Source organism: Haliaeetus leucocephalus, unplaced genomic scaffold (assembly GCF_000737465.1).
Source record: "Haliaeetus leucocephalus isolate CR32 unplaced genomic scaffold, Haliaeetus_leucocephalus-4.0 Scaffold306, whole genome shotgun sequence".
Taxonomy (NCBI): domain Eukaryota; kingdom Metazoa; phylum Chordata; class Aves; order Accipitriformes; family Accipitridae; genus Haliaeetus; species Haliaeetus leucocephalus.
In genome coordinates this window covers 9,191,296-9,217,504 of record NW_010972742.1, presented here as the reverse complement: position 1 = coordinate 9,217,504, position 26,209 = coordinate 9,191,296, and the positions used below count along the sequence as shown (strand labels likewise).

Genomic DNA, 26,209 nt, shown 5'->3' with positions numbered 1-26,209 from the left:
GTGAGATGAAGCTCCCATGGTGCAGAATCTGCTTCGAAGCAGTGCCGGGGGGGGCACAGAGCCGAGCACTGCCCTCCATCAGCCAACCTGCCCCAGGCAGCTCTGGGGATGCTGCATGTCCAGGGATGCTGGTGGCCTAGGGATGCCGGCGGTCTGGGCAGAAGGGCCCCTGACCCTGTTTGAAAGCTGTTGCCCTGCTCCGCTCAGCCTGCCTGGGGTCTCAGGAGCCAAGCCCATGAGCAGGATGGAGCTGAGGCTTCACGCTCACTTTGCAGCCAAACGCCATGATTTTGGGGCCGGCGGGAGGCAGAGCCATCCCACCCACCCCCTCCTTGGGCTTCCCAGCCTTGCAGCTAAGACCGCAGCAACTGAAAAAGCAGCATTTGTGTGTTTTTAGGCTGCTCCAGTGGCACATTATGAGCCTGGTGGTAATTATCTATCAGTTTTTAAGGTTTTAACAGGCAGTTTTGAAGAGCCCTCAGTCTTTCGCAAGGGTTTGGGCTGGATTTAGCCTGGGCTGCTCTAAAAATGTCTTGCTAAATATAGCCAGGATGGGCTTTGCTCCAGGGCTGGGCTTCCTCCTGTTTGCTTCCCGCGCCCCAGGGACGAGGGAGCACAGGCAGGGATGGGCAGGGCTGCTTGCAGGGGCACAACAAGGAGCTTTAAAAAGCCACTGCGGAGAATAAGGACAGCTTCTTTGGCAGGGGCCGGGAGAGGGGGCGATGCTGGCGGGGGGGTTGGCACTGGCTCTAACAGGCAGGAAAGCCGGTGGGCACCGAGCCCGGCAGGGAAGGGAGGTGGCCGTGTGGCCCCCAAAGCAGAGGCAGTGCAGGCAGGGGGATGGCAGAGGATGATGACTCCCCCCCCGGCAACCCCAGCCCCACACCTGGATCCAGGTCCGCTGGCGCTCCTGGGCCTTGCCCTTCAGCCGGGGGCCGATGGTGGTCCTCAGCTCGGGGAGCAGCTCCTCCATCACCAGGTTGCTCAGGACCTGCGAAGGCAGGAGGCTTTGGGGACCCTGCTCAGCCCACCCCCCCCCCCCCCACCCCAGCCTGGGAGGGACGGGTCCTCACCTGGGTTTCGTTGCCGCACAGCATGTCCCAGGTGCCATACTGCTCCTTCGATTGGCGGTACATGCGGACGGCATCTGTGAAGGCTGGAGCCTCCACTTTGGAGTCCTCGGAGATCCCTGGGGAGGGGACAGGGGGGATGAGTGAGCAGCCTGGCACGGGGAGCGAGGGGCAGCCCAGCTCCTTGCAGCATCCCCAGCCCACCTTCACAGGGGGTCCCTCCGTCCCCCCACATCCTCGGACCCACGCAAGTAGCCCAGGGCTGTCACCAGGACCAGGGGATCCCATCCCAAGCCGCTGTCTCTGACTGGGGGGGTGGGGGGCAGCAGTCTCCCAGATACACCAGTGGCTGGGGGGACTTCCACTCTGTCCACAGACTGGTCCCCTCCAGAACCAGACCAAGGGCAGGGAGGCACCCAGGAGCAGGGGCTCAGCAGTCTGGGGGGGCTCAGTGACCCCCGACGGTGCACAGGGACCCGGGGGCTCAGTGAGCCCTAAAGGGACAGCAGAAGCAGGGACTCAGCAGTCTGGGGGGGCTCAGTGACCCCTGACACTGCACGGGGCCCAGTGAGCCCACCAGGATGGGGCAGCCGGGGGGGGTGTGGAGGAAGGGGGGGGCCCTGCAGGGAGCGACGCAGCTTGGGAGGAAGAGGAAAGCGGCGTCGGGGCTGAGTCAGGGCCCCCGTCCCCGAGCCAGCCCCGTAGGAGGGACGCTGGGGATGGTTGGGCTGTCCCCGAGATGTCACCGCCACGAGTCACTGCAGCACGGCTTGTGGGGCCACCAGCACGAGGGGGCTCGGATGTCACCCCCACCCTCCCGCAGCACCCATCAGGAGGAGGTCCAGGGTGCTGGGAGCCCGTGGCCACGTCCCATGGGGAGGATGAAGAGGAGGGGATGGGGGCAGCGGACAGGCAGGACAGCCCGGGAGCCCGCTGGCATGTCCCACACACGTCCCTGCCTCGTCCCAGTCTCTCTAGGCTCCAGCTGCAGAGGTGCCTGCCAGCCAGAGAGAAACTCCTGGGAGAGAACCCCCCCAGCACCCCAACTCCCATGCCCAGACCCCTGGCAGGAGGGAAGCAGGATGGGACCGAGCCCAAGGTGGCCCCGTGGCGAAGGGTCCCCACCCTGCTCGGAGGCTCCCAGAGACCGTCCCCGCAGCGATGACTGCAGAGGGTCACGGCACATCCATGGACCGCCCAGCAAGCCGGCGTGCTGGGGAGATGCAGCCAGGGGTGGTTTCTCCCTTCCCAGGAGGGACAGCCTGGGGTAGTGAGCAGATCTTTTCCAACGCACACAGATTTTTCTAAGATGATTACATTTAACTCCAAGGCTAAGCAGCTTTTCCTAAGGGGCAGCTTAGTATACAGGGGGAAAAAAACACTGAGAAAGTCAAGTCTGACTCTTTCTCAGTGCTCGGTGGGAGCCAGAGCAGGGCTGAGCTTTCAGGACCCGTGCTTCTCCATCCACAGCTCCTTGCAGCTCAGCATCACCTCCCAGGTGGGACAGCCTGGTACGGGCTTTAGTCCCCTGCCAGAGCCACTGCAGCCAAACCTCATCCTCCAAACCATGCAGAGAGCGGGGCAGGATTCGCTCCCTGAGAAGCCACCTGGATCTGCCCCACCAGGGTCACTTGTCCCTGGCAGAGCTCAGGGGAGCAGCGGGCTCCGGCTGCGGGGACCCATTTCAGGAACAAGCAGACAGGGCTGGTTGCAAGAAGCCACTGTACCACCTCACAGGGCAAATTTAATGTGTTCGCTTCATTAATTTGCAGCTAATTAAGCACTGATCTGATCTTGCCTTGTCGGGGATGGGAAGCAAATACCCAAGCCTGGACCCTATCCTGGAAAGGCTCCCGGGGTGATGGTGCACTGTGGGATGGGAGTACCCAACACTGGAGAGCGATGCTACGCCTTGACTTTTTTCAAAGTCCACCCTGCTGACGGCACAGGATAATCTCCTCTTGCCAGGGGAACGGTGCTGAAGGACAAATGTGAGTTTGAAGCTGCTTTTTGCCCAAAACAGAGCTGAACGGGGCAGCCTGCCCGCAACAAGGGGTAAAAGCCAGCAGGGTGGGCACTGCTCCAGCCCCACGTGCCACCATACAAGGCAAGGGACATTCTCGGAGCAGCCAAGGGCACCCAGGCTCCAGGGAAAGCAGGCTGGACACCTCCTCCATTAGGAACGATGTTACACATCCCCAGTCTTTATAGAAGACCTAATATTACAAAAATATAGTCTTAAAAAGGGAGGTGAAAATCCCCACACTAATCACAACCGGAGGCAGAAACAGAGCCTCTAATTTAGGGGGAAAAAAAAAAATTGCTCGACAACAACAAAAGAGCTTTCATGGAATTTGAAACAGTACCTCGGACCTTGCAGGAGCAGTGAGGGGCAGAAATGGTGCTCGTGAGGGAAGAACCATCTCACAGAGAAATCCAGGCTGTAGAAATGCAGAAACCCACCAGCACTGAGCCTTCCCCGAGCCACTGCCTACCCCTGTAAGTTTTTTTCATCACATGCTGAGGATGAGGAGGAGAGGGACGAGAGGATTTAATGGCACGACCCTGGCTGGCAGTGGGGATGGCAGAGTAGCAGCACCTGGCAGCCGGGGAGGGGGGAAATTAAAGATAAATAAATTGGCTTTTATCAGTAGGAGAGATTGATTCCTTTTTTCATCAGAAGCTGGTTTTGCTTGCAGTGCCCCAGCTTTGTGGGTCCAGCCAGTAAGCACGGGGGGGAGTCTGGGGTGCTGAACTGCATGCAGCAATGGTGCTGTGGCAGCATCCCAGGGGATGAGCAGCTGGAGGGGTCACTGCACCCAGCCCCCGCAAAGAAGCTCAGGGCCCGGGTGGGCTGCGGGGACACGCTCATCCTGATGAGCTCGGACACCCCCAGCTCACCAACAGCGCATGGATGTGTTTTTCAGTGAGGAATGCCAAAAGGAAGGGAAAGAGCAAAGCTTTCGGAAGATTTAATCTAACATGGGGGGATGGAAACCCCCACTGAAACCCAGGATCCAGATCCAACCCCATTACTCCACTCCCTAAACAGCAGCTCCAGCAAAATACAGGCTCCACAGAGCTCCCAGGAGTGAAAGAAGCACTTAAAAAATAGGCAGCATCACTCTTTGTCCACTAAAAGACCCGACTTTGAGCAGGTTTCAGTGCTGGCACCTCCTTCCCCAGGAAACTTCTCGCCATCCAAGGCACTGCTGGGACCTGGGTCTCAGCCCAGGAGCGCACAGGCCACAGCCAAGCAGGAAAATCGTGTTTTCCTGCCAGAGTATCGCTGACGTGGGAGGCAGGTCCTGCCTCCGCCCCGGCCCTTCATGGCCCAGCACCCCCTCTGCCCGCAGCCCCGGCTGCTCTCGCTCGCTGGAGCCCGGGTGGTGCCGGCGAGGCGGGGAGCAGGACGGTGGGGCTTGGAGTTTTGATGACTTTAATTACCAAATATTTTCTACCTCAGAGTGGAAAATAGGCATCAAGGCATCTCTTGAGCCTGGCTCCTGCAAATGCTGCCTGCCCTGGTGCAGGCATCGAATTCCTTATGGGCAGCGGGATGAAGCCAGGCACAGGGATGCCCCGGGCGGCTGGATCCCTCCCGCTCCTCACCCTCGCTCAGAGAGAGGATGAGATGCTCAACACCTCCCAGCCAATTCCTCCTCTTCACCTCCAAATCATCCCCTTTGGCCCAAAACCCAACCCAACCACCACAGGGTCCCCAACACCCTCTCTGGAGCAGGAGGACGATGCTCTTCCCACCCCGGAGCCCCCGTGTCCGTGTCGCCCCCCAGCATCGCTCACCATTGTTGCAGTGCCGTACGCAGTCCTGGAAAACTGCCCGCCACTTCTCCTGCTCCTTGCCCGTCATCACGCAGAAGTAATAGTGCCGGGCGTAGGGGTGCCAGAGAATGAGGGGGAAATCCGTGGGGCACTTCAAGATAGGGGACTGCCCTGATTTGGGTGTCACACCTGCGGAGGGGGGGAAGCATACTTTGAGGAGCAGACGGGGCAGGGCAGGGATGGGGATGCAGGGTTGGAGATGTCCATCTCCCCCAGCATTCAGGGCTGGGGGTGCAGCAGGGGAACACAAGACCCCTCAGCTGCTTCCCAGTGCCTTTGCTGTGAGTTCTACCAAAAACATGGGCCAAAAATAGTGCAAAGAGCGAGCCTCGTTCTTCCAAAAAGGAAATCAGAAGTGAAAATTGGGGAAAAAAAAAAAAAAAAAGAATTATTTCCAGCATGAAACCCTCCCCAGAGCTGCCAGCCTGACCCTGCTGCCATTGTGCACATGCCCCAAACTGGCAAAAGGCTGGCTGCCCTACGCAAGCTGTTCCAGCAGCTCCTGCTCCGCTCCCTGGGAGCTGCCCTGGCCCTTAGGGACCTGGGGCAGGAGGACCGTGAGCGGGGTGGTGGCCAGTCCTCCTGGAGGTCTGGATGGAGAAGCAGGAGCCACTGCCTTTGCCCAGTGCTGCTGGGAAAGGGAGATGGTGGCAGCTTGGGGCAGCTCTCAAGGAGCCACAGACACATTTTCCTTCCTTCCCCAGTGGCTGCAGCAGGATGTGAGCAGCAAACACCTCACACTGCACCCTACACCCCACGGGGGAATGGGGCTGTTCTCCTTCCCTACAGCTTCACACCCCAAAACCACCCCTTCCATAAGGTCCACAAGGATGCCCACATCCCAAAACCACCCCTTCCATAAGGTCCACAAGGATGCCCACATCCCAAAACCACCCCTTCCCAAAGGTGCCTAAGGGATGCCCAGCAGCACCAGGGTGCAGGGCACCCCAAGCATCCCTCCTGACCCCGCAGCCACCAGGACCACTCACCAGGCAGGCTGTTGTTCACCAGCTCCAGGTACTGGTCCACGGAGGTGAGGATCTTGTAGCCAGCACTGTTGACCAGCACGCGGGGTGACAGGTCCCGCTCATAGGCCTGAGCAGAAAAAGATGGTCATGGATGATGGGGAGCATGGCCACAGCACTGCAGCGATGGGGTGTCCCCCTTTGGAGCTGTGCCCACCAGAGAAGGGCGAAAGGGTGATGTCCCTCACCAGTTTGTTCTCATAGAGGACCAAGCCGTAGTTGTGCGGGACCACGCAGAAGCGGTTCCTCCACTTCTTGTTCTCCTCGATGTACTGGAAGAGGTTGCCCGAGTAGATGACATGGTCCTCCAGCGGGACCTGTGGGGAGGAGATGCGGCGGGTGGCATGGGGAGGGCAGGGAGGGGGGGCAGCTGGGTACCCCTCCATCCCATGGCTGGCTCGGGGAGCGCAGCAAGGTCTGTTCATGGTGGTTTGGTTGGGGTTTTCTGCACTAGGGCTGTGTTGAGGGTCTCCAAGTTCACCACTGCATTATCTCCTACAGCAGTGCAAATTTTGGAGCCTGAATAGGTGTGTGTGGGTGACACCTTTGAGGGGTACCACATGCATAGCCCTAGAAAACCTCCAAGGGGCTGCTCATACAGCAGCAAAGTCGCACGTGGTGGTGGTCACACCTCTGTCCCTGGCATCTCCTTCCTGGGATATAGACCAAGCTCAGCTGAGTGACATGAGCTCACTTGGCCGAGCGGCAGGTTGGAGCAGAGCCCTCCAGCAGCTCTTCCCAACCTCAACTACTGTGATTTCCCTGGTTTGGGGCAGGCGGGAGCATGGTACTGCTCAGTAGTGGCCATCAACCAGAAGGTCCTGCCAGGGTGCAGGTCAGAGGCAAGCTGCAGATGGCAGGAACCAAGCCCTGCCCTAGCATGGTCTCCATATGGACATGGAAGAGGAAAAGCAAGAAGCCACCCCGTAGAGCCCAGCACCAGGCAATCCTTAAATGCTCTGGACTTCACGGAGGACCAGCGATGGGAACAGGCTGAAGACATCCCGTGCCCCCGAGTCCCCCCCCCCCGAGGCTGAGCAGCCCCTCGCCAGCTCTCCAGCACCTTTTGGCCTGCACACTGGCAGCATTTACGCCATCTCAAACACAGGCTGGCTGAGCAAGCCAAGAATTTGTCCCAAGAATTTTTATGATCCCAGGAACATAAACAAGAGCCAAGAGCTCTCGTGAGAGTGGGAGCGTGTGGCGGCCGCCTCTCCTGCCACGGCCACCCACCATCCACCACGGTGGCCATCAGGAGGGAGCAGCCAGGGCTTGGGTCCCACCATGCCCCAGCACCGGGACCCTTCTGCAGGACCTTTCCCTCTCCTCTCCCTGCTCTGTCCATCTCCTGGTTCACAAGAACCCTATTGCTTTCCCCAAGCCCCCCACCACTCCCCAACCCCACACCCCCTTGGGTGGTAGGGAGGTCTGAGAGCAGCTTGGCTCAGCAAACAGGCTGACAGCACCTCCCTGCTCCTTACTGCTTTCCAAAGGCCTTGGAAGGGGGAGAAGAAAGCAAGAAGCAAGCCCTGCAGGGCTGGGGGACAGAGGGAGGGATGGGAGCCTGAACCCCAAGGCCACCAGCAGGGATGGGGACAGAAAGGTGGTGCCAGCTCCGGGACTCCCCATCAGCATCTCACCGGGGTGGCCCATCCGAGGAGAATCAGCCCTTATAAACTAGCTTCGAAACCACTGCCCAAGGCAGATGAAGCTGTACAGACCAGCTACTAAAGAAATAAAATCCAGGCTGAGCTCTGACATGGCTCCGGGGGACCCTCGGCCAGGGAACAGCTGTTCACGGCCACCAGCATCCTGAGAGCCCCGGCACAGCCGTCCCCTCCTCACCCACCTTCCTCGCCCGGGGGAGGCACCGAGGCAGCACCACCCAACCCCGGCAAATATTTGGGACAGGTAGGTATGCACCAAATTGCTAGGCTGGGCAGGGAGGGGGCCGGGGAGCGTGCAGGCGGAGGGCCCTGCGCTGCCTGCATCCCTGCCACGGGGACGGGGAGCGACGGGGAGTGAGATCAGGGTCCGGATATGTCAGCTCTGGGGCTCGGCCGGGAGAGGCAGGAGGAGAGAGGATGCTCGGGGACAGGTTTTCAGGGGCACTGGCTGGGGACACCTGGGAGGAGAGACCAAAGACAGAAACATTGATTCCTTATTCTCATCACTGTCGCTTCTTGCTGGCATTTCAGGTGACTGAGCCATGCTTCGGACCCCAGTCCAGCTGTCCCCCTCTGCCCAGGAGGGCCACCAGCCCCTGGTATCACTGCAGGAGCTGCCTCTGAGCACTGCATCCCCACAGAGATCACCAAAAAAAAGATAATAAATAAATAAAATTTTAAAAAACCAAATGCCACATCCCAGCTGGACCTGCCTGAGGACAGGGAGGACACTACCCTGCATCTTCTTAACATCCACAACTTCTTGGGCATATTTAGGGAGCGCAGAGCCCAGCTGGAAGAGATGCTTTCCCCAGCTCCTTGCAGAGCCGCCCCACAGACACGCAGGTCCCTGTGGAGTTTGGAGCCCCTGCACATCCCAGCAGCACTGCCAGGACCCCGGCAGAGGACAGGCAGCAGACGGGACATTGCACAAGAGAAATGTCCTATTTATACACTGGTGTTTTAAAAGATTTGCAAGGCGTCCCTGACCTCCCTGCCTCACTGCCATTCCTCAGACATTCCTGGGCTGCTTGCTGGAGTTTTTTAATGAAGCAACCAAGTTCGGGAGGAAGGTACCTCCCAGTGGGGCTGAAGGCATCTGCCAAATTGCGAGGAACCCAAGGGACGTCTTGCTGAGGATGCCGAGTGCCCTGCTCCTGCCCAGGAACATCCACACCTTTATTTTGCTCAAGACACCCAGCACCCAGGCAGCTTTCAGAGGAGATGGGGCACGTGCAGGTGCCTGGGCAAGGTGTCACCCTTGTGGGTGGGCCAGGGAGACAACTACTGTGAGCACCCAGGGCTTGAGTCTGATCTCATGAATGCAATTTCTAGATTTCTTAAAAAAACACCCCTTTAAGCCCCAGACAAAAGCACAAGCCCATCCCTGTGTGCAGTCACATCCCCTCCTGCTTTCAAGGAGCACCCACAGGGCAGCAGCTCCACTGATCTGGCCGGGGAGGAATCCCAAACCCTGACTGGTGAGAAGCCCTGACTGGTGCGCATCTCCTTTAGCAAAGGCAGGAGGGGAGGGCAGGATCCATTCCCAGGTGCCGAAGCCGCAGGCGACAAGACCCACGGGGGTCCTTTTGCCAAGCAGGAGAAAGGCGGCTGCTGGAGATCAGACTCGGACCCACCTCCTCTTCCCCCATGGGGTCAGGGATGCCTGCCAGGAGTTCCCCATCCCTCCCCGGGCATTTGCCCAGGCTGGAGCATCGCTTGCACCCAGGAGCAGGAGGATGACAGCCCGGCATGTCCCACTCGGGGCTTCCCTGGGCACAAGGGGGTCCGGGGAGCTCCTGCCAGCCCTGGCATCAAGCACACTCATCCATGGGGACTGCAGCCAAAAGCCAGCCTTGCCCCTGCTTGCTACATGTGCTCGTTGCATGGGATGGCATAGAAAACCTTCCTGGCGAGCCCCACGTGCTGCACAGATGGTGCACGATGCCACGGGGATGGGCTGGACCAGTGGCACAGGGGGCTACATCCCACGCCAGCAGGGAGAGGGGATGTGTCCGGGCTTTGGGGAGGACATCGGTCTGGGCTCACCGGGCACAGGGATGAAGCTCCCTGACAGCTCCAGGCTCCTCATGCGGAGCTGGGCTCTTACCTTACGGTGGAGCAGCTGGGCCTGCGGCCCTCCGTTGCCTTCGATCTCATAGCGGACGCTGTTGAAGAGCGCTACGCCATACTGCTCCTTGTAGCACCGGCAAAACTCCCCCAGCACCTTCCCCGTCTTCTCTGCAAGGCAAGAGCAGAGCCGCGTTAGGCAGGGGCTGGATTCAGGGGTCTTCTTGCTGCAGACCCCCCCGGCACCCTGCTCGGACACCTTCCCCCCACCCTCCCACCCACCCAACACCTCCCGTCACCCTCCCGCCTGCCGGAGCAGCCTTCGGTGCCGGGCCACAGCTGAGCCTGCTGCCCTCTGCCCTCCCCATCCAGCCCAGGGACTAATTTGGGGTCAGGATGATCTTTTTTTGGCCTTTCACGTTAATGCCATGGATTCCTCTCCGCAGCAGGAAATTCCTGACATTAAGCTGATTCCGGTGATGCTGACGGCTTCCCCTGCCTTATGCAGCTCTCCGATCCTGCTCCGACCATCTCAGATGGCTGAGATTAGGGGGCAACCCCCCATTCCCCAGCCCCCAGCATCACTCACACCCACCCGACTCCACAAGGGCCACCCTACAGAGGGGCTGGGTGGCTCCTGGCTCTGCAGCTGGCGATGCTGGCAGCAGGGAGATTCAAAGGGAAAAGGACAGCCCAGCTCCCACCACACTCCCCAGGTCACCCCCCCATGTGAGGCAGAGACCCCCACCAGGACCCCCACCTCCAGACTGGGGTAAGCCCGAGGTGCTGGAAGAGCTTGCCCCCCAGCACCCCACATCGGAGGAGATCCCCTCCATCCCCCAGGCAGTCCCAAGGCAGCACCCTGCCCCACGTGCACCCCGCTCCACATAGCACCCTGTCCCACGCAGCACCCTGTCCCACGCAGCACCCTGCCCTCTCCCCTCCCCACCCCAGCTCAACCCCACGTGGGGCTCCTACACAAAAAAAAACCATCACAAAGAATCAGGTCCAGGGAGACAACTTCCCCGGAGCTGTCTTTGGCATACGGAGCCTCTACTTTGAATTTCACTCTCAACTTTGCCCCAGAGCCTGTGAAAAGGAAAGAATTTGAGTTGCCTCCAACTATTTCTGACAGCTCAGCCTCTGCCAGAGCGCTGGCGATGGGCGCGGGGAGGAACGATGCTGGCTATGCATCCCCAGTGCAGAAGCCAGCACGATGCTGGGGGCACGAACCCAGACAAAACAGACCCTCGCGCCAGGCCCGGCACAGCTCGGCGGGAGCCAAAATCTCCGGCAGCAGCCGCCCCAGAGCTGCACTCACAGCCAAGCCGGCACGAAGGAGCAGCTTGCTCCAGGGTGCTGCAAATCCCTGTGGAATGAGCAGCTCCAGAGGAAAATGCCACCGGAGGATGGAGGCTGGGGGCAAATAAACCCATCCCCGAGGAGATACTGGCACTGCCAGCACCGCGATGGGAGCAAATATCGTGGGCCAGTGTCTTGCCGTGCTGGGGCTGAAAATCCCTTTAAATTTAAGCAACCTTTTCTCGCGGCAAAGAACGAGACGCCTGCTCGTCCCAGCAGAGAAATTCCTCACCCCCGATTTTGGCATTTTCTCCTGGAAAAGAAAGAGCTCGCAGTCATGCCGCGCTTGCGTCCATGCCGCACCTCTGTTGCAACTCCTGTCTACACAACTATGATTTTGGCCAGGGCTCTGGGCTGCGATGCTGACAGCTGAGATTTAAAAGGACATTTTGAGGTTTCATTTCCTTTCAGTTCATGGGAAAAAAAGAGCCCTTGGTCCCGGGCAGGCGAGACGGCTTAGTCACTCATTCTTCCCTGATTAACAACAGCCAATTAGGAGGTCTTAAGTAAATGGAAAAGCAAAAGTCGATTACTTGCAGACATTGAAACAAAAGATTTGCAGTCAAATATCCAAGGTGACTAAATCTCCCCCAGCCCAGCAAGCCCCTCCGGGGTGCAGAGGGGATGCTGGGGGGCCACTGATGCTCCCTGCCCAGTGTCCCTGGCTGCCCTACCAGCCACCATGCTCAGCCCCAGGGAAGCGAGAGGGGCAGGGGCCCACGGGGGGGCAGGAGGAGGCGGCCAGCGGCGCAGCAAGGGGGTGACACAAAGTGACACCAGATTTGGCAAGATGTGGACCACTAGCGGTGGTACTGCCAGGCTTTGCTTGAGCGCAGAGGATGGGAAGCCCACGCTGATGATGCCAGTGGGTGCCCCGCCCCGCCCCACGCCAGTCGCACCCTGCGTGGGGCTCATGTATCCCACATAGGAATCAGCTAAGCCACCCACTGCCTCCTTCACCAGGCTGAACGAAACCTCCCAGCAGTGCTGGGGGCTACAGAGAGCATCCTCCCCCCTGTCCGGCTGCATGACCAAGGCCACCCAGGAGCGGCCGTCCCTCTATGAGCAGCTTTGGCTGCACATCCAGCCAAGAGCTGGCGGGGTTTGGGGACAGGTGGCAGTCCAGGGAGCTGTGTCCCCTGCCTCCCCCCAGCCTCTCATCTGAGCTTTCCGCCCCCCGGTCATGGCAGGGCGAGGGAGGGATGGGGCTCGGCTGGCTCCCACCCAGCCACCGCCCCGTCCTGGGTGCGGGCTCAGACGCCCACGGCAAAGCGCTTCGGCAGGCTGGATGCACACGCAAGGACTGTCCCCAGCCACCTACTGACGGTGTTTTCCCAAGCCTGGTGTTTGCTTTGGGACCACTGAGCTCCCGGCACTGACACGCTCCGGGTGCCACCACCCCAGGCCCCATCACACCGAGCCCCGCACACCGCGAACAGCACCGTGCAGAGGCACCAGTCCCCAAGCAGCCGGGGTTACTGGGCTGGCACAGGCTCCGGCACATCCCTCTGGTTTCTGGCAAGGGCAGGGCGAAGTCACCAGCTTTGTGGTCGCAGAGGGGTGCCAACAGCACCCACCAATGCCTGGCTCAGCAGGAGCCCCAGCGCCGGCACCTCCGATCACAGACTTTGTCTGTTCCTTGGCCTCCGGGTTCCCCTCCTTCCCTCCCCAGCCGTCCCCATGACTAAGCCGCACGTGGCGGCTGCAGGAGGAGATAAAGGGGCTCTGCAGCAGCTGGCTTTGCACGGGGAACCCCCGAGGCCAGGCTGCACATGGGGCTGGGCGGGATGCGGGGAGCAAGAAGTAGGGTCCGGCTATGTCACAACAGCTCCGCAGCCCCAGCCACGCTCCAGCCCCGTCCCCAGGGACCCACACAGCCTCCCCATCACCCACCCAGCCAGCACTGCCACCACGGGCACGGCAGGGCAAGCAGCTCCCACGAGGACACCCTGGTAAGGGGACGAAACAGGCAACACAGGTTTGCCCTTGTCCCGGATGACACCCGAGGACCGCGGAGCCTGAGGCTCGTCTGGGCGAAACCGGCCGGGAGAGGTGGCTCCTGCTCCTGCCCACCCCCCCGACCGGTCGTGCCACCACAGCCGTCACCAAGCCCAAAGCAGCGCCGGCACAATGGCACAGGCTGGCCAGGAAGGCAACAACCCCGGAACAGCCGGTGCCGCTGGCGATGCAGGTTGCACCCCCAAAGGCATGGGCAGCCCTTGCGTATTGAGAGGTCACGGCCCGGCCAGAGCAGCCCTGGTCCAGTTTTAGTCTCTTTGAACCAGGGCAGGAGGTGGATCTCACCCTCAGAAGGACTCCAAAAACCATGGCAAGCTGCCCAAGCTGGTCCAGCAGCCTGGACTGGCTGCGTCCTTCCCTTGGAAGCATCTCCAGCAGCAGCAGCAGCCCCACACGTGCACAGACCAAGGCAGAAGCCGGCTCTTACTCTGACCTCCCATATGACCAGGGCCAGCCCCAGCTCCGGCACCTCTTAGAGCAAAGCTAAGGGGAAAAAACGAGCCATGAGCTCCAGGTGTAGCTCAGAGACCTTATCAGCCAGAGAACAGCATGGACAGCTTGACTGTATCCTTCCCTCCAGCTGCTTGTGTTTGCTGCCTGCAGTTTGTTTCACTGTGGCGGGGAGACCAAGGCTCCAGAAACACCATCCTGGCAGCCCCTGGCTTGCAGAGAGACCTGCTGGCACAAGTGTGTGGCCAGAGCTCATTTTCCTCACTACCCTTGAAATCATGTGAAAATGAGAGTGATGCTTTAAATAGCGCAGGCTGTGGCCAGCAGAGTCAGCGGATCTGACAGCAGGGAGGTCAGATCCTGCACAGATTTTGCTGCACAGTTTGCTTGGTTCCCCATCCAACAGCGGTGCCCTTCTTGCTTGCTGAGGATGGAGGAGGAGAGGATGCATCCAGGACTGACGGAGGTATCTGCAGAATCAGGGCTGCCGCAGCATCACAGCATGTCCCAGGTGGGACAGAACCTGGCAGGGGCAAGGACAGGGATGTGGCTCAGCCCAGGTGGCTCCCTGGGACTGGGAACCAGCTCGGCTTCCCCCAGCACTGGGCTGAGCTGCACGCCGCCAGGCAGGCTCTGCCGGGGATGCTCGGCAAAGCTGCTCTTCAGACAAGCATCTCGCCATGCCCCTTCAAAGATACCCGATAAGCTGAGGTTGGAGATGTCATTTGCCCTTTCCTGATGTGGCAGGATCTTGGGTGGGCAGCAAAGGGTTAAAGCTGAAAGGGAAAAGGCAGGGGAGGGTGCACTGCTCCTCTGCACCCAAAAGAGCCTTCACCCCTCTGTGCCCGGTGTCCTGGCAGTAGCCAGGGCAGGGTCCTGGCAGCCATGCCTCTGGGGACGCAGAGCAGCCTCCTGCTCCCCGGCTCCCCCCGGGCTGGCCACCAGGGCATGGCCACCACGCTCACGGCCCCCCGAGGGACAGCGAGCGGGTCCCCGAGTGCTGAGCGGGGCGGCATCGCTGCGAACATGCATGGCCGGGGGGAGCACCCCGGGGCTCTCCCAAACGCACCCCACAGGGCGGTGTGGGGACCAAGGGCACAGGGTGCTCTGCGGCTGAGCTGCTCATGCCCAAAGCAGCACATGTATCCACACACACCCAGGCACAAACATGCACATGCATGCACAAATATGCACACACATGAACAAACATCCACACGCACACGCACACCCACCCACGGTCATGCATACCCATGCACACCCAGAGTCATGCATACCCATGCACACCCAGACACGCATTCACCCACACACACCCATGCACATTCACGCACTCACACACGCGCAGACACACACGCACACCCCCTGCAGAAGAGGCTGGAGGCCAGCATCTGACAAATCCGAGCAGGAACAGTCATCCGCAACCTCCCTTCAGCCCACATCCCGTTTTGCAAGCCCAAAGCCCCGCGTCCCTCGCGCCAGACACACCCTCAGATGAGAGACCCTGTCATCCCTCTGCTGCTACTTAAATATAATCAGAGGGGGTGAGGGTGCCTTTGAAATCCTAACCTTCCCCAGAAGCCCCCCTGGGTTTACGTAGCTGAGATGAGCGGGAGCAGGAGCAGCAGCTGGGAGCAGGGATGCCTCACCGGAGGCAGGGAATTTTCCCTCTGGGCAAAAAAAAAAAAAAAAAAAGGAAAAAAAAAAAGGACAAAAAAGCTCTTTGAAGCAGACCCCCGGGCTGGCTGAGCCATGGCCCCCGCACTCGTGACGAAACCTTGCCTGGCTCATTTCCCCAGCCCCCGCGGGACAGCCTGACTCAGCGGGGCCGCAGGAAAGCCCCAGCTCTCCCTGCCTCCACGCAGGCATCCCGTGTCCCCTCGCTGCCAGCTCAGCAACGGGGTGATGGCACCGGGATGTGTTTGCAGAGCCACGGAGGAGCAGACACCCGGGGGGCCGTGCCATCATGTCCCTTTGCTGGGTATCCCTACCCTGGTGAAGGTCCCTCTGTGCTGTGGTGGTGATGGCCCATGCCATGGTGGCAATGGCCCATAGGACGTCCCGCTGGCAGGGGACCCGTAAGCAGCGTGTGCTGGCCCAGCCAGGCTTGCCAAGGCTGCCGGCGAAGGAGTTAATCACTAATTTAGCCAGTAAATGATTAGCGAGTGGGGGCGAGTTGCTGCAGGGAGCGCAGGCTCCCAGCAGCCCCAGAACTGGTGGCGCTGACAGGGACATCCATGGGCTGGCACACAGTGCCACCAGCCCGGCCAGCTCGCGCCTTGGGGAGGCAAGAACGAACGGAAGCTGATTTCCACCCAGATAAAGGCAGCGAAACCAAAAGGCCCCTCCTCGTCCGGCCACCGACTCCTGGTGCAAGGCGGTGAGGCCACTGCTCACCGCGACAGCCCCGCAGCATCCCCGGCTGTCCCCAACGTACCAGGGAGCAGCTGCCTGGCCCGTGGTTCCCATCGCCGGTGTGCGAGGAGGGCAGCAGAGCCGCCGGCGTCCTGCCTGCGCCCAGCTGGCAGCAGGGGAGCCGGGAAGGACGGGCACCACCGTGGTGCACACACCGCCTGGAACGTCACCCAAGTGCCGACCTTCCCATGCTGACCCCCTGCCTCGGGCTGCTCCGGTTCCTCCCGGCGGCCCGAGAGGACAATGAGGGTGGCTCTTCCAGCAAGGGAAACCAAGGACAAGGCCACCACAGGGAGGTTGATGCCACCGGCTGGGTGAAGGGTGCCCGGGTCATCCCTCACAGCAATCCTGCACCACTGCCTGGCCTAAATGCACCTGGGGGGTTTGCTCGCAGCCCCTCAGCTGCCCTCGTGTGCCCCATATCCTGGCATTATGCAGACGGTGTGTCTGGACATGCCCCACCGAGGGTGCACGGCACGCCAGGGATGGGGTGCACAGCATGGCAGGAAGAGGGTGCACAGCATGGTGAGGACAGGGTGCACAGCATCCCAGGGCTGGGGTGCTGAGCCAGACTTCAAACCAGCAGCACCCTACGAGCCCTGCGCACCACCTGCAGCTGCTGAGCTGGGAACGGCCCATGGACACAGGCTGTCCCCACCGGGCACAGAGCCCTGCTGCCGTGCCACCCGCCCTGCCCGCCGGCTCACCCCACCGCAGTGCTGGGCCCACCTCAGCGCAGGCTTGTCCCTACAAGATTTTAGGAAAGGCAGCGTGACAGCACACGATAGCTCCAGGCAGGCTGAGCATCAGCAACACAACAACCAGCAGAAGGGACTGTGCAAGAGGTGCCACTGTCAAGGGGGCACCAAGAAGAACCGAGAGCCGCTGCACCTCCCTGCAGGGAGCCGGGCAAGCATCCCACAGCACCGATGGATGCACCCAAAGGGTTAAACCCCGGCTGGCAGTTTAGGGTTTTGGGAATTTGAAGCTGAGTTCATTTCCACCCAGAAACACAAACTCCTTCATAAGGGCCTGACTCAGCCCAGCTGAGCATTCCCTGAGCATCCCCCTGGGAGGGGGTTTCCAGTGCGGCTCCCAGGGCGATGCTGGGGCTGGGGGGGGGGCAGGGCAGGCCCTGGCTCCCCGCCTGGAGGGACACCGTGGCAGAAAAGGGAGCTGAAGGAGGGGTTGTTCCTGATAACAGCAAAACCCAGGAGCTGACCTGGTAGCACTTTGTATTTTCCCCTCTCATAAAGACTGAAACAGGGAAAAACAGGGGAGGAAGAGCAAAGACCAGGGACAGTTTCCCTTCTTACCTCCCTGCACCCAAATGCACCCTTCACACAAATCCACCCAAAACCAGCCCAGGGCATTTCTGCTTCAGGCTGCTATCAGGATTTAGACTGAGCTTATCTGGAACAAACTGGAAGCGGAGGCTGCTCCCAGTGCCTGCCCTGGCTTTTTCTGCACCCCTCTGATGCCTGCACCCAGGGCACAGCTCGGCACTGGAGACCCGGCAGGACAGGGATTGCTGCCTGGCTCCAGCACCGCTCCAAAATCCATCGGGAATATTTTCAGCTACAAATCAGCTCAGAGGCATGGTCCGGGTGGAAAGGGGACGTATCCTGCCACCCCCTTGCCAGCAGCCCCGGGGATGAGCCGAGCGGCCGGCTGCCCTCTGACTCACGCCGTTGTGGGGAAGGGTGGGCAGGACGGGGGCTGAGCGGCAGGAAGGGATGAGGCAGCCTCAGAGCAGAAACCAGATGGGCCCTGGCCTGAACCGGTTCATCCTCTCTTGCCCTGCCTTTGCTGTGCAGGGCTCTGCCCCCGGATGAGTCAGAAGCGCCCATAGTGCCAGCTCAGGGCTGGGGCACCCATCGGGGACGTGGCTCTCTGCTTCGCCGCCTGCAAGGTGCACCCTTCACCGGCACCCAGCGCTCCATCGCATCCCCCATCCCGACTGCTGGCAGCACCCCGTGTCCCCGGGGATGTCCCCAGAGATGCTCTCCAGGGGCTCTGTTCCCACCGTGGCAGCACCCACCCCGTCTCCCAGCACCGCGCCCAGCCGCAGCGGTTGCACAACGCTGCTCCCCTCCCAGCCCAGAGCAAACAAACCTGCCGAAGCAGAGCCGTGCGCGGCACGGCCGCAGGTAGGATCTAAAGCAGACCGGGAACTCCAAGGGGCCAAAAATGAAGCAGCACATTCAGCAGCAGGTCCTCAACCTAGGAACAGCCAAAAAACCCCCAACGGTGCTCTCACCTCGCTTTGGACACCCTTCACCCGCGGCTCCTGCTCCCCAATCCCAACCGCGAAGCCAGACTCAGCCCCGCTCCCGCGGATCGGGGCCGCATCCAGCCCAGCAGACGAGGGATTAGCGTCCGGTTACGTGCCGGCGGGTGTTTTCCCGCGACATGGATGCCGGTCTCCTGCTGCTCCCCGGGAACAGGCTGCTGTGGGGCTACATGCAAGGAATGTGCGTGTGAATAATAAACAGCGTTCGGGGCCTTTGAATATCTCTGGAGAAGCTGGTCAGGGCTGGACTGAGCCCAGCGCAAGATGTCTGCCCTGAACCTCCCTGCCCAAACAGCCTCTGAGGGATGGGGGCAGGAGGAGATCCCCTCCTGCCCACCCAGTCCTGCCTGATCTGGGCAAGACCCTCCTGCCCTATCCCTTCCCCTTTGAGCAGCCTTGCCTTCAGGGGTGATGCTCCAAAGCCACAGGGTGCAGGTGCCCACACAGGCACCCCAGTTGGGCTAAACCCACCCCAGCCCAAAGTGCCACCTGCCCAGTGGCACAGGTATCAGGTTCAAGCCCACCAGAAGAGGTGATTGCACTCGCAGGACAGTCAGAATACGTCCCACAGGCAGGGAGGTGGCTGTGGGGAGCTGAAGCATCCCCCGGGACCAGCTCGGCTCAAGCTGGATACCATCCCCCAAACCCTGTGCCGGACCAGGACCCACTGCCCTCATCCTGGCTGCAGTCACATAACCCCACATGTCCCTTGTCCCCCAGGGTTCCACCAGCACCTGGCCAGGCTGGGGAAGAGCCACCAACCCTTTGGTGCTCACCCCACAGCGGCTGCTGCCCCGCAGCACGGTGGGACCCAGCATCATCCCTCCCCAAATAAGGCTCCGCTCATCCACCAGCACCGGCCCGGCAGCATTGCATCCGCTCTGGTGTGGCACAACCGCCACCACGGCCAAGTCAACGCTGGGTCGCAGGCAGTGCCGCTGCGGGGTGCTGCACTGGCAGCAGCGTCCTTTGGGCACCCACATGGGGCCCTGTAGCACCTGGGAGCTGTGGCACCAAGGGGGGTCCCCATGGCAAAGGGGACAGATCAAACTTGGGCACCTCCAGGTCTCTCATGCTCCGGGTGCTGGGGACAGCAGGGGGTGGGTGGTCCTTGCTCCGGGATGTCGCAGCAAATGCTTCTGTGCCCGGCAGGGGACAAGCAGCCAGTCCCCTTGTGCCTCCTCCCTGCCCAGCCCCAGGGAGAGAGGCTGAACCTGGCACGCTCTTCCACCACCGAGCTGGCCAGTGCCAGTGGGAAACCCAATCCAGCACCCCAGGAGGAGACCAAACAAAGACTTTTATGTACATCCAAAAAAAAAACCCAAGAGCTACTTGAACAAAACAGCCCTGAGCCTGTTCTGGGCTCTGCCACAGGCCCTGCTGCTGGGGGGGTTCCTGTGCCCAGCTCCTCCGTGAGGCTGGGGGAGGACAGAGGGTCCCCACCAGCCCCACAGTGCCCATCCCACGCCATGCCCCCCATGCCTGCTCCCTCCTCCTGATGAAGGGTGATGCCCTGGCTGAGGGTGACCACGGGCCCAGTGTCTCCCATGGCCAAGGATGCTCCAGAAGCAGCACAGCCCCTGGTGAGCCATGGACACCCCGGGCTGGTGGGCACCTGCCCCATGGGGCTGGCAGCCAGTGCCTGGCAGCACAGAGCATCACCAGCATCTTCCTTGCTGCAGGAGGGTGGGTGGCAGCCAGCAGAGCAAAGTGGGTCCTAGGCAGAGGCAAGGCAGGGATGTTCCCAAGGCAGGGATGTTCCCAAAACAGAGATGTTCCCAAGGCAAGGCTCTGTCCTGGTCTCAGGTGATGCCCTGCATGCGTTGGGAGCAGAGGAAGGGGCTCAGGGTGCTTCCCATGGCTGAGCCACCACTGCTTTGGGTGCCTGGGAACTGGCAGCCCCGCTATCCTGCCCCACGCAGTGGCACTGAGGTCATCCCAGCTTTGGGACACACCTCTTCATGCAGGGAAACCCCCCAAGGGGCATCTCACATAGCGCTGAGCAGGGCTGGCAGAGGGAGAGAGGAAGCCAGGACAAGCGTCCCGTGCGCCAGGAGCCACCAACCAGGAGGGAAGGGAGGTCCTGGCCCAGGTCCCCAGCCAGCTCCAGGGCAGAGCGTCCCATCAATCCCTGCTGCATGGGGACATCCCATCCTGGGGACTCCCATGGCAGAGGGATCCAAGCCCCCCCAGAGCAGGGCTGGGAGCCCGGCTGCAGGCAGGGACAGATCCCTGCTGGGGAAGGGCAGGAGGGCACGGAGAAGGGCACCATGCTCTACCAGCCAGAGCCAGGACCTGCACCGAACACCACTGCCCTTTCCCTTTGAAAAGGGGGAAAAGGTGGAGTTTTACTCCTTCCTCCCCCTCCGGCCCAGGAGGCTGGGAGGAAGTCTGCTTGCAACGAGCGGCTGTGCTCTGCCCCTTCCTCCCCTCCTGGCCCCCCTGACACCGGGCTCTCCATAGAGCTGGTGCGGGCACATCCAGGCATGGGGCAAGGCTCAGGGGCCAGCCAGGGAGCACAGCTGCTGCTTGGGGATCTCACGGCCAGACACCAGCCAGGCTCTGGGTGCTGCAGCCCAAGGGTGCAGTGACACCTTCTGCAAACTGGGTGGTGGGACCAGACCTGGGTCCTGCAGGGGCAAAGTGCGTGCTCAGCCTCGTGCTGGAGAGCTGGTGCTCACCTGCCTTCAAACCTCGCCCGGCAAGCTCCTATGGATAAGCATCCCTGGATCTCTCCAGCCCTTCTGCCGGCTGAAAACCTCTAAGACACAGAGCCCAGGGTCCTGGCAATGTGGGAGGCAAGAGCCCCATCCTGCAAGCAGACAGCTTTCCAGCTTCCCCCCATCTCCCTGCTCGCTGGGAGCAAGGGCAGGGCAGCTGCCGGCTGGATTGTGAAATAAAGTCTGGTCGTGAGATGCTGCTGTAAGAGGGATGGAAATGGGACGGCTGGGTCTGACACCACTCCTTCCCCACGGGCTGGGACCAGGCTCTTGCCCACGAGGCCGGCTGCAGGGTCTGTCCATGGGACGCACCACCCATTGCATCCCCATGGACCTTGGCTGTCCGCACGCCTAACCCTGGGCTCTTTCACTGGCTGTTTTGGTGACTGTCCCCATACCCACGTGGCATCTTTGCTGTTCCCAGCATGGGGCCAAACCGGCAGTGCCGTAGCTGTGGCGAAGCCAGGGGTGGGAGCCAGTGGCTTGTTGCAACCTGCCACGGGGCTCAGGCAGAGGGACGGGAGCCCGTCAGTCCCCAGGAGGGTGGGATAGGGCTGACAGGGGATGTGCCAAGAGGTGCCAAGCCTCCCTGGGCTCAGAGCTAGCCTCTGCAGCAATCTGGGGGCAGGAGGGAGGCAAAGGCTTGGGAAATCCCAGCTCTTGGCTGTGCTTCCCTTGCTGGGTCCCTGCAATGGGTTTAGGGGTGTCTGATACTGCAGTGTGGGGGAAATCCTGGTCTGCAGGGTGCTTTTGTCTCCCTGGGCTGACCTGAGGGGCCAAGGAGTGCTCTCAGCTGCGATGCCGCCTCTGCTCCTCCTGTCCCCAGCCCTCCTGCTCCCAGGCAGAGCAGGGATGCCCTCCATGCGTGCCCCAGCTTGCTCAAGGCAAGGCCTTTGGCTAAGCCCCTGCTGGGGGAGGCAGGGAAAGCCCCCCAGGAGGGAAGGCAGGCTCTGTCCTGGGGCCGAGCACAGGCAGGGCCAGGAGGGCTCCCACCTCCTGCCCACGTGGGAATGCCACCAGCACAAGAGGCCCCTGCAGCCGGTGACGTCCCCTGCCCCAACACGCTGGCTCCGAGCGAGCCCTGTGCCCCAACATGACGGCTGCGGGTAAGCCCTGGCTTGCCAGAACCAGCCCTTCCCCGCTGGCAGGGAGCCCTGACATGCCAGGGGAGTTATTTATTTCACGATGAAAGAAGACACACACTTCGTTACAAGAAACTACTCCACATCTCCAGCACATTGCAGTGCCGATCCCTCAGAGCCTCCCTGCATCGTTCCCGCACCCCGGGGCAGGGTGAAGGTTTCAGCCTCAAGACCAACCCCAGAGCCCATCAACAGCAGCCACCGCCTCCCGTGCTGGCTGGAGCTGATCTGCGGCCAAGGCTAGGAAATGAGTGTCACACTTAAGGAAGCCACAGCAAACCTCTTCCCGCTGCCGGCAACCTCCCCCTCTGCGGCACACCGCAGCCAGGCACCCTTCGGCATTTGCCAGGCACCTCCGGACCTGACCCCGCAGCCTGTCCCATCGGCACCCAGACTCCCGGCAGGAGAAGGATGCTCCTCCGTGGCATCGGGGATATGCAGCCACCGATGCCCAACAAGGCTTGTTGGAGAGGAAAGGCTGTGGGTCTGGCACCAGGGGTGAGGCTCAGTGTCACTTCTGCCACCGTTGTGTGGGCTGGTGTCTGTAGAAAGACCCACCCCATATAACAGCTAGTTTATTCAGCAATTAATGAGCCGGAGACTCCCTGGAGATGCCAGAACAAGGTGTGAGCTCCCAGGGACCTTCCCTGCGCTGCCACTCACCTCCCCATCCCTCTCGCCGCAGAGGTACCCGGCAGCTCCTGCTGCATCCCTGGGCTCTCCCACCTGCCGGGTGCCCAGGACCACCAGCCCCGTGGGGCAGAGCCACCCAGTTCCTGCCAGCCACACTCTACCTCACCCCCCTGGAGAAGGGGTCCATGGGGCTGGGACGCACTAGGGAAGGAGTTATTCCAGCACGAGGGAAGAGCTTCATCCAGCCCCTTGCTGAGGGCACCTATTGCCCTGGACAGGAGGGGACGCTGTGCAAAAACCCAAGGCACCCAGTGACATCTCGGCTTTCCCGGGAGCCCTGGCAGGACATCCCATGCCTGCCACCCTCGTGTCCCCAGGCGATGGTGCCCATGCTGGGCATCCTTGCGCAAGGAGAGGGAGCCAGTCCCTGCTCCAGCCCGTGGAGCAGGTCGGGAGTAGCTCCCAACCCACATTTGGGAGGAAGAGGAGGAGGGCAGCCAAAGGATGTTGACAAACAAGCTGGGTGACTCAGGCCAGGATGATGTCCAAAGTAGGGCGGCAGAAGGAAGCACTTACCAATTGTAGAGACTCTGGCGAAAGGGATGCAGGAGCAGCAGGCAGCACGGCCTGAAAACCACCCCAGTGTAGATCACACCCCCTGGGCTGCCCTTTCAACCCCAGCACAGCAGAGCATCGCCAGTGCTGGCAGGGATGCTGCCTGCACGCCTGCTCAGGCACCAGGAGAGAGGTCCAGTTCCACCAGCACCACCAGTGGGAGGAAAGACCCTGGTCCTGAGCCACCAACACATAAGTCACGCACGTGTGGCTCGTGAGCTCCGGGAGATGTTGGCATCAGCCTCACTGCATGGACTCGACATGGCACGGGACCTTCGCAGCACAGCTCTGATGGCAGAGGTCCCAATGCAGAGAGGACCGTGCCATGCATGACATGGGAAGGCTTTTTGCCACCACCCTCCTGCCTTTAACCCACCTGCAGTGCTCAGAGCTCTACTCCCAGCAGGGGGGAAGGATCTGGCCCAGGCTCTCACCATCTCCCCACAGCCCCAGGGCTTGCTGCGTGCCTAGCCGGCATAGTTCTGCTGGTGTACGGGGGCTGAAGCCACAGGGAGCATTGCCAAGCCCAGAGAGCTCCCGTCCCTGCTGCAATTAGGGGTCACATCAGCCTGGGCAGCTCCTCCAAACTCCCCAAAGTTGGGAGGACAACTGGGAAAAGTTGCCTGGAGAGGGGATGAATCCCTCCCCGGGCGCCGGCAGGAGCAGTGGCAGCAGAGAACAGGCCGAGCTAGGCAGGAAAACCCGGAGTTTTCCCCAACGCGTTGCTTTGCATGCCTGACAGCAAGTCGTGCCTTGCCTGTTGGGTTACGGCCCCTCCCAGCTCTGGGGGCTTTTCACGCAGCGAAGAGACCGGGCGGAAAGCGGAAAGGTGCTTAGTGAATCCAGTGGGCTCCAGTCTCTCCCAGGGAGGTGTCCCAGCACAGGTGCAGGTCCCCCCTACTAACTCTGAACCTTCAGAGCTGCAGCATGGCACAGGACATGTACCAGCTCAATCTCCATAATCCTATTTCACAGGAATCCTATTTTCCCCATGAAAACTCGTCTGCAGCCCCCGCCCCCCCCGGTATAACAGCTCGGTCCTTGCTAGGGTGCAACCATCCAGCCTGGCCTTGCAAACACCTAATTTCTGGCCCAGCAGAGACAGATTCCTGCATAGGAAACCCAACCAGGCTTTTCCTTGTTATTCTTCAGGATTAAAACCACAGGGCCTGGACAGGGAGCCATCTCTGTACGGAGAACCAGGAAGTTAAACGGAGATTTGGGACGTGCTTTGGACCCAAATGTGCTGCGGTGAGCAGCCATGCACAGACCCGAGCCGGTACAGCCTCATGGATCAGGCGCGTCGAGCTTTAACTATGCAACACGAAAACCCCACAGTGCGTTACAAGCTCTCCTTCAAAGCTCGAAAACCTGCTGGCGTCCTGCTGAGCCGCATACCACGTAAGCATTCCTGCCAGCCGGCCCAGGACGGTGGGGCCTGGCAAGGTGGATGGGCTTTACCATACACCGCGAGACATCGAGTCCACGTGCCGGTATCGTGGCAGCTGTACCACGCTGCTCCATCGGTGCCGGACCCGCAGCAGCTTTTTCCCCCAAAGCCATTGGGGAAAAAGGACGTCAGAGCCGCTCCCGTGGCTTTATGGCAGAGATGGAGGAAAGATACGGCAGAGCCACTTCCAAAACCCCAGCACTCCCCGAGCCCTTGAGCTTCCCCACAAGGTGCGCAAGGTCCAGCGTGAAGCCACGCTCCTCCGTGCCACCCGACTAGGTGCAGCTTCGCGGGGGGGTTGCTTAGCCTGGTGGAGAGGAGGGTTTTTCAGCCTGGGGAGCTGAAACCGAAGCCAGAGCACGAAAGGGCTCGGAGGTCAAGTCCTGCCTCCTCGGGAGCTCCGGGGAGCGAAGCGCCCGCATCACAAGTGACGCAAGGTGGCTCGGGGGGGGGCACAGCACCCCGACGGAGGAGTGACCCCACTTACAGGGGTCAAGCAAGTCACCACAGGCACCAATTAGCAGCCCTGCCCCCCCCCCGCCACCGCCCTCCCAGCCATCGCTTGGCACAAACCCGTGCCTGTACAGAAGCCGTAATCCCACGTTCAGCAATTCCCAGGCGGCGCTGACCAGACATCCTGCGCCGGGGGGCAGAGGCACTGCCGGGCAGTCGCCCCGGGACGGCCGAGCTCTCAATGACCACATTGTCACCCTTCCCCGTCCCACAGCGGTGGCGGGGGGACTGCTGTGTCCTGCCTGTGCTGGGGCAGGCCTGGGACATCCCAGATGGGTGCAGCCAGTCCTTCCCCCCCAGCCCAGAGCCCTTGGGGAGGCTTCCCTAGGGATCCCCCAGCACTGCTAAGGGGGAGAAAGTTCATCTGCCGGCCCAGCCCCAGCAAACCCCGTGTTGACAGTGGTTTCCCTGCGCAGGACCCGGCTTGCCAGCATCTCTCCGGAGCCCAGCTTCCCCCCCTTCCCTCCCCACAGCCCGGAGAAGCTCAGCGCATGAACAAGCTCCCCGGTCCCCGGAGCCAACACAAACACCCCCGGCACAACCCAGCCTTTCATTTGGGAAGGCAGACAGGCACTTCGGGTGCCCCCCCGCCCCCGGCCGTGCCCAGCCAAGGGGACAGGCAATAACGCAGGGAAACTGCAACGTGGTGGAAAGAAAAAAACCAAGAAGTTTAAGGTCCGGGAAAGAGGGGAAGAGCAGGCGGGGGGGGGCTCCCGGGAGCACGGGGAGGGGGCGGCGTGTGTCCCCCTGCCCGGACTGAAGAGAGGGACGGGGAGAGCCCGCCTGGGTTAAGGGGAGAGGGGGAAGCGCGCCGGGAGCTCACCCGCGATGTGCTGGCGGCGACCCTCGTCCAGGTGCGTGGAGACCACATCTCCCATGGCGAGCGGAGCCGGGCCGGGGCGGGCGGCGGCGGCGGGAGGAGGAGGAG

At 61.3% G+C, this 26,209-nt stretch overlaps 1 protein-coding gene across 1 annotated transcript in view; it reads right to left on the bottom strand.

Annotated features, from left to right (window-relative positions):
- Positions 1-26,159, bottom strand: part of FAM129B (family with sequence similarity 129, member B) — a 30,308-nt gene extending 4,149 nt beyond the window's left edge. The window contains exons 1-8 of the mRNA XM_010571140.1: positions 26,105-26,159; positions 12,931-13,066; positions 9,716-9,902; positions 6,127-6,255; positions 5,903-6,008; positions 4,875-5,042; positions 1,074-1,189; positions 887-991 (exon numbers count right to left, since the gene is read on the bottom strand). Coding sequence (XP_010569442.1) covers positions 887-991; positions 1,074-1,189; positions 4,875-5,042; positions 5,903-6,008; positions 6,127-6,255; positions 9,716-9,902; positions 12,931-13,066; positions 26,105-26,159 — 1,002 coding nt within the window. The remainder of the gene's footprint in view (positions 1-886; positions 992-1,073; positions 1,190-4,874; positions 5,043-5,902; positions 6,009-6,126; positions 6,256-9,715; positions 9,903-12,930; positions 13,067-26,104) is intronic.
- Positions 26,160-26,209: the final 50 nt, after the last annotated feature.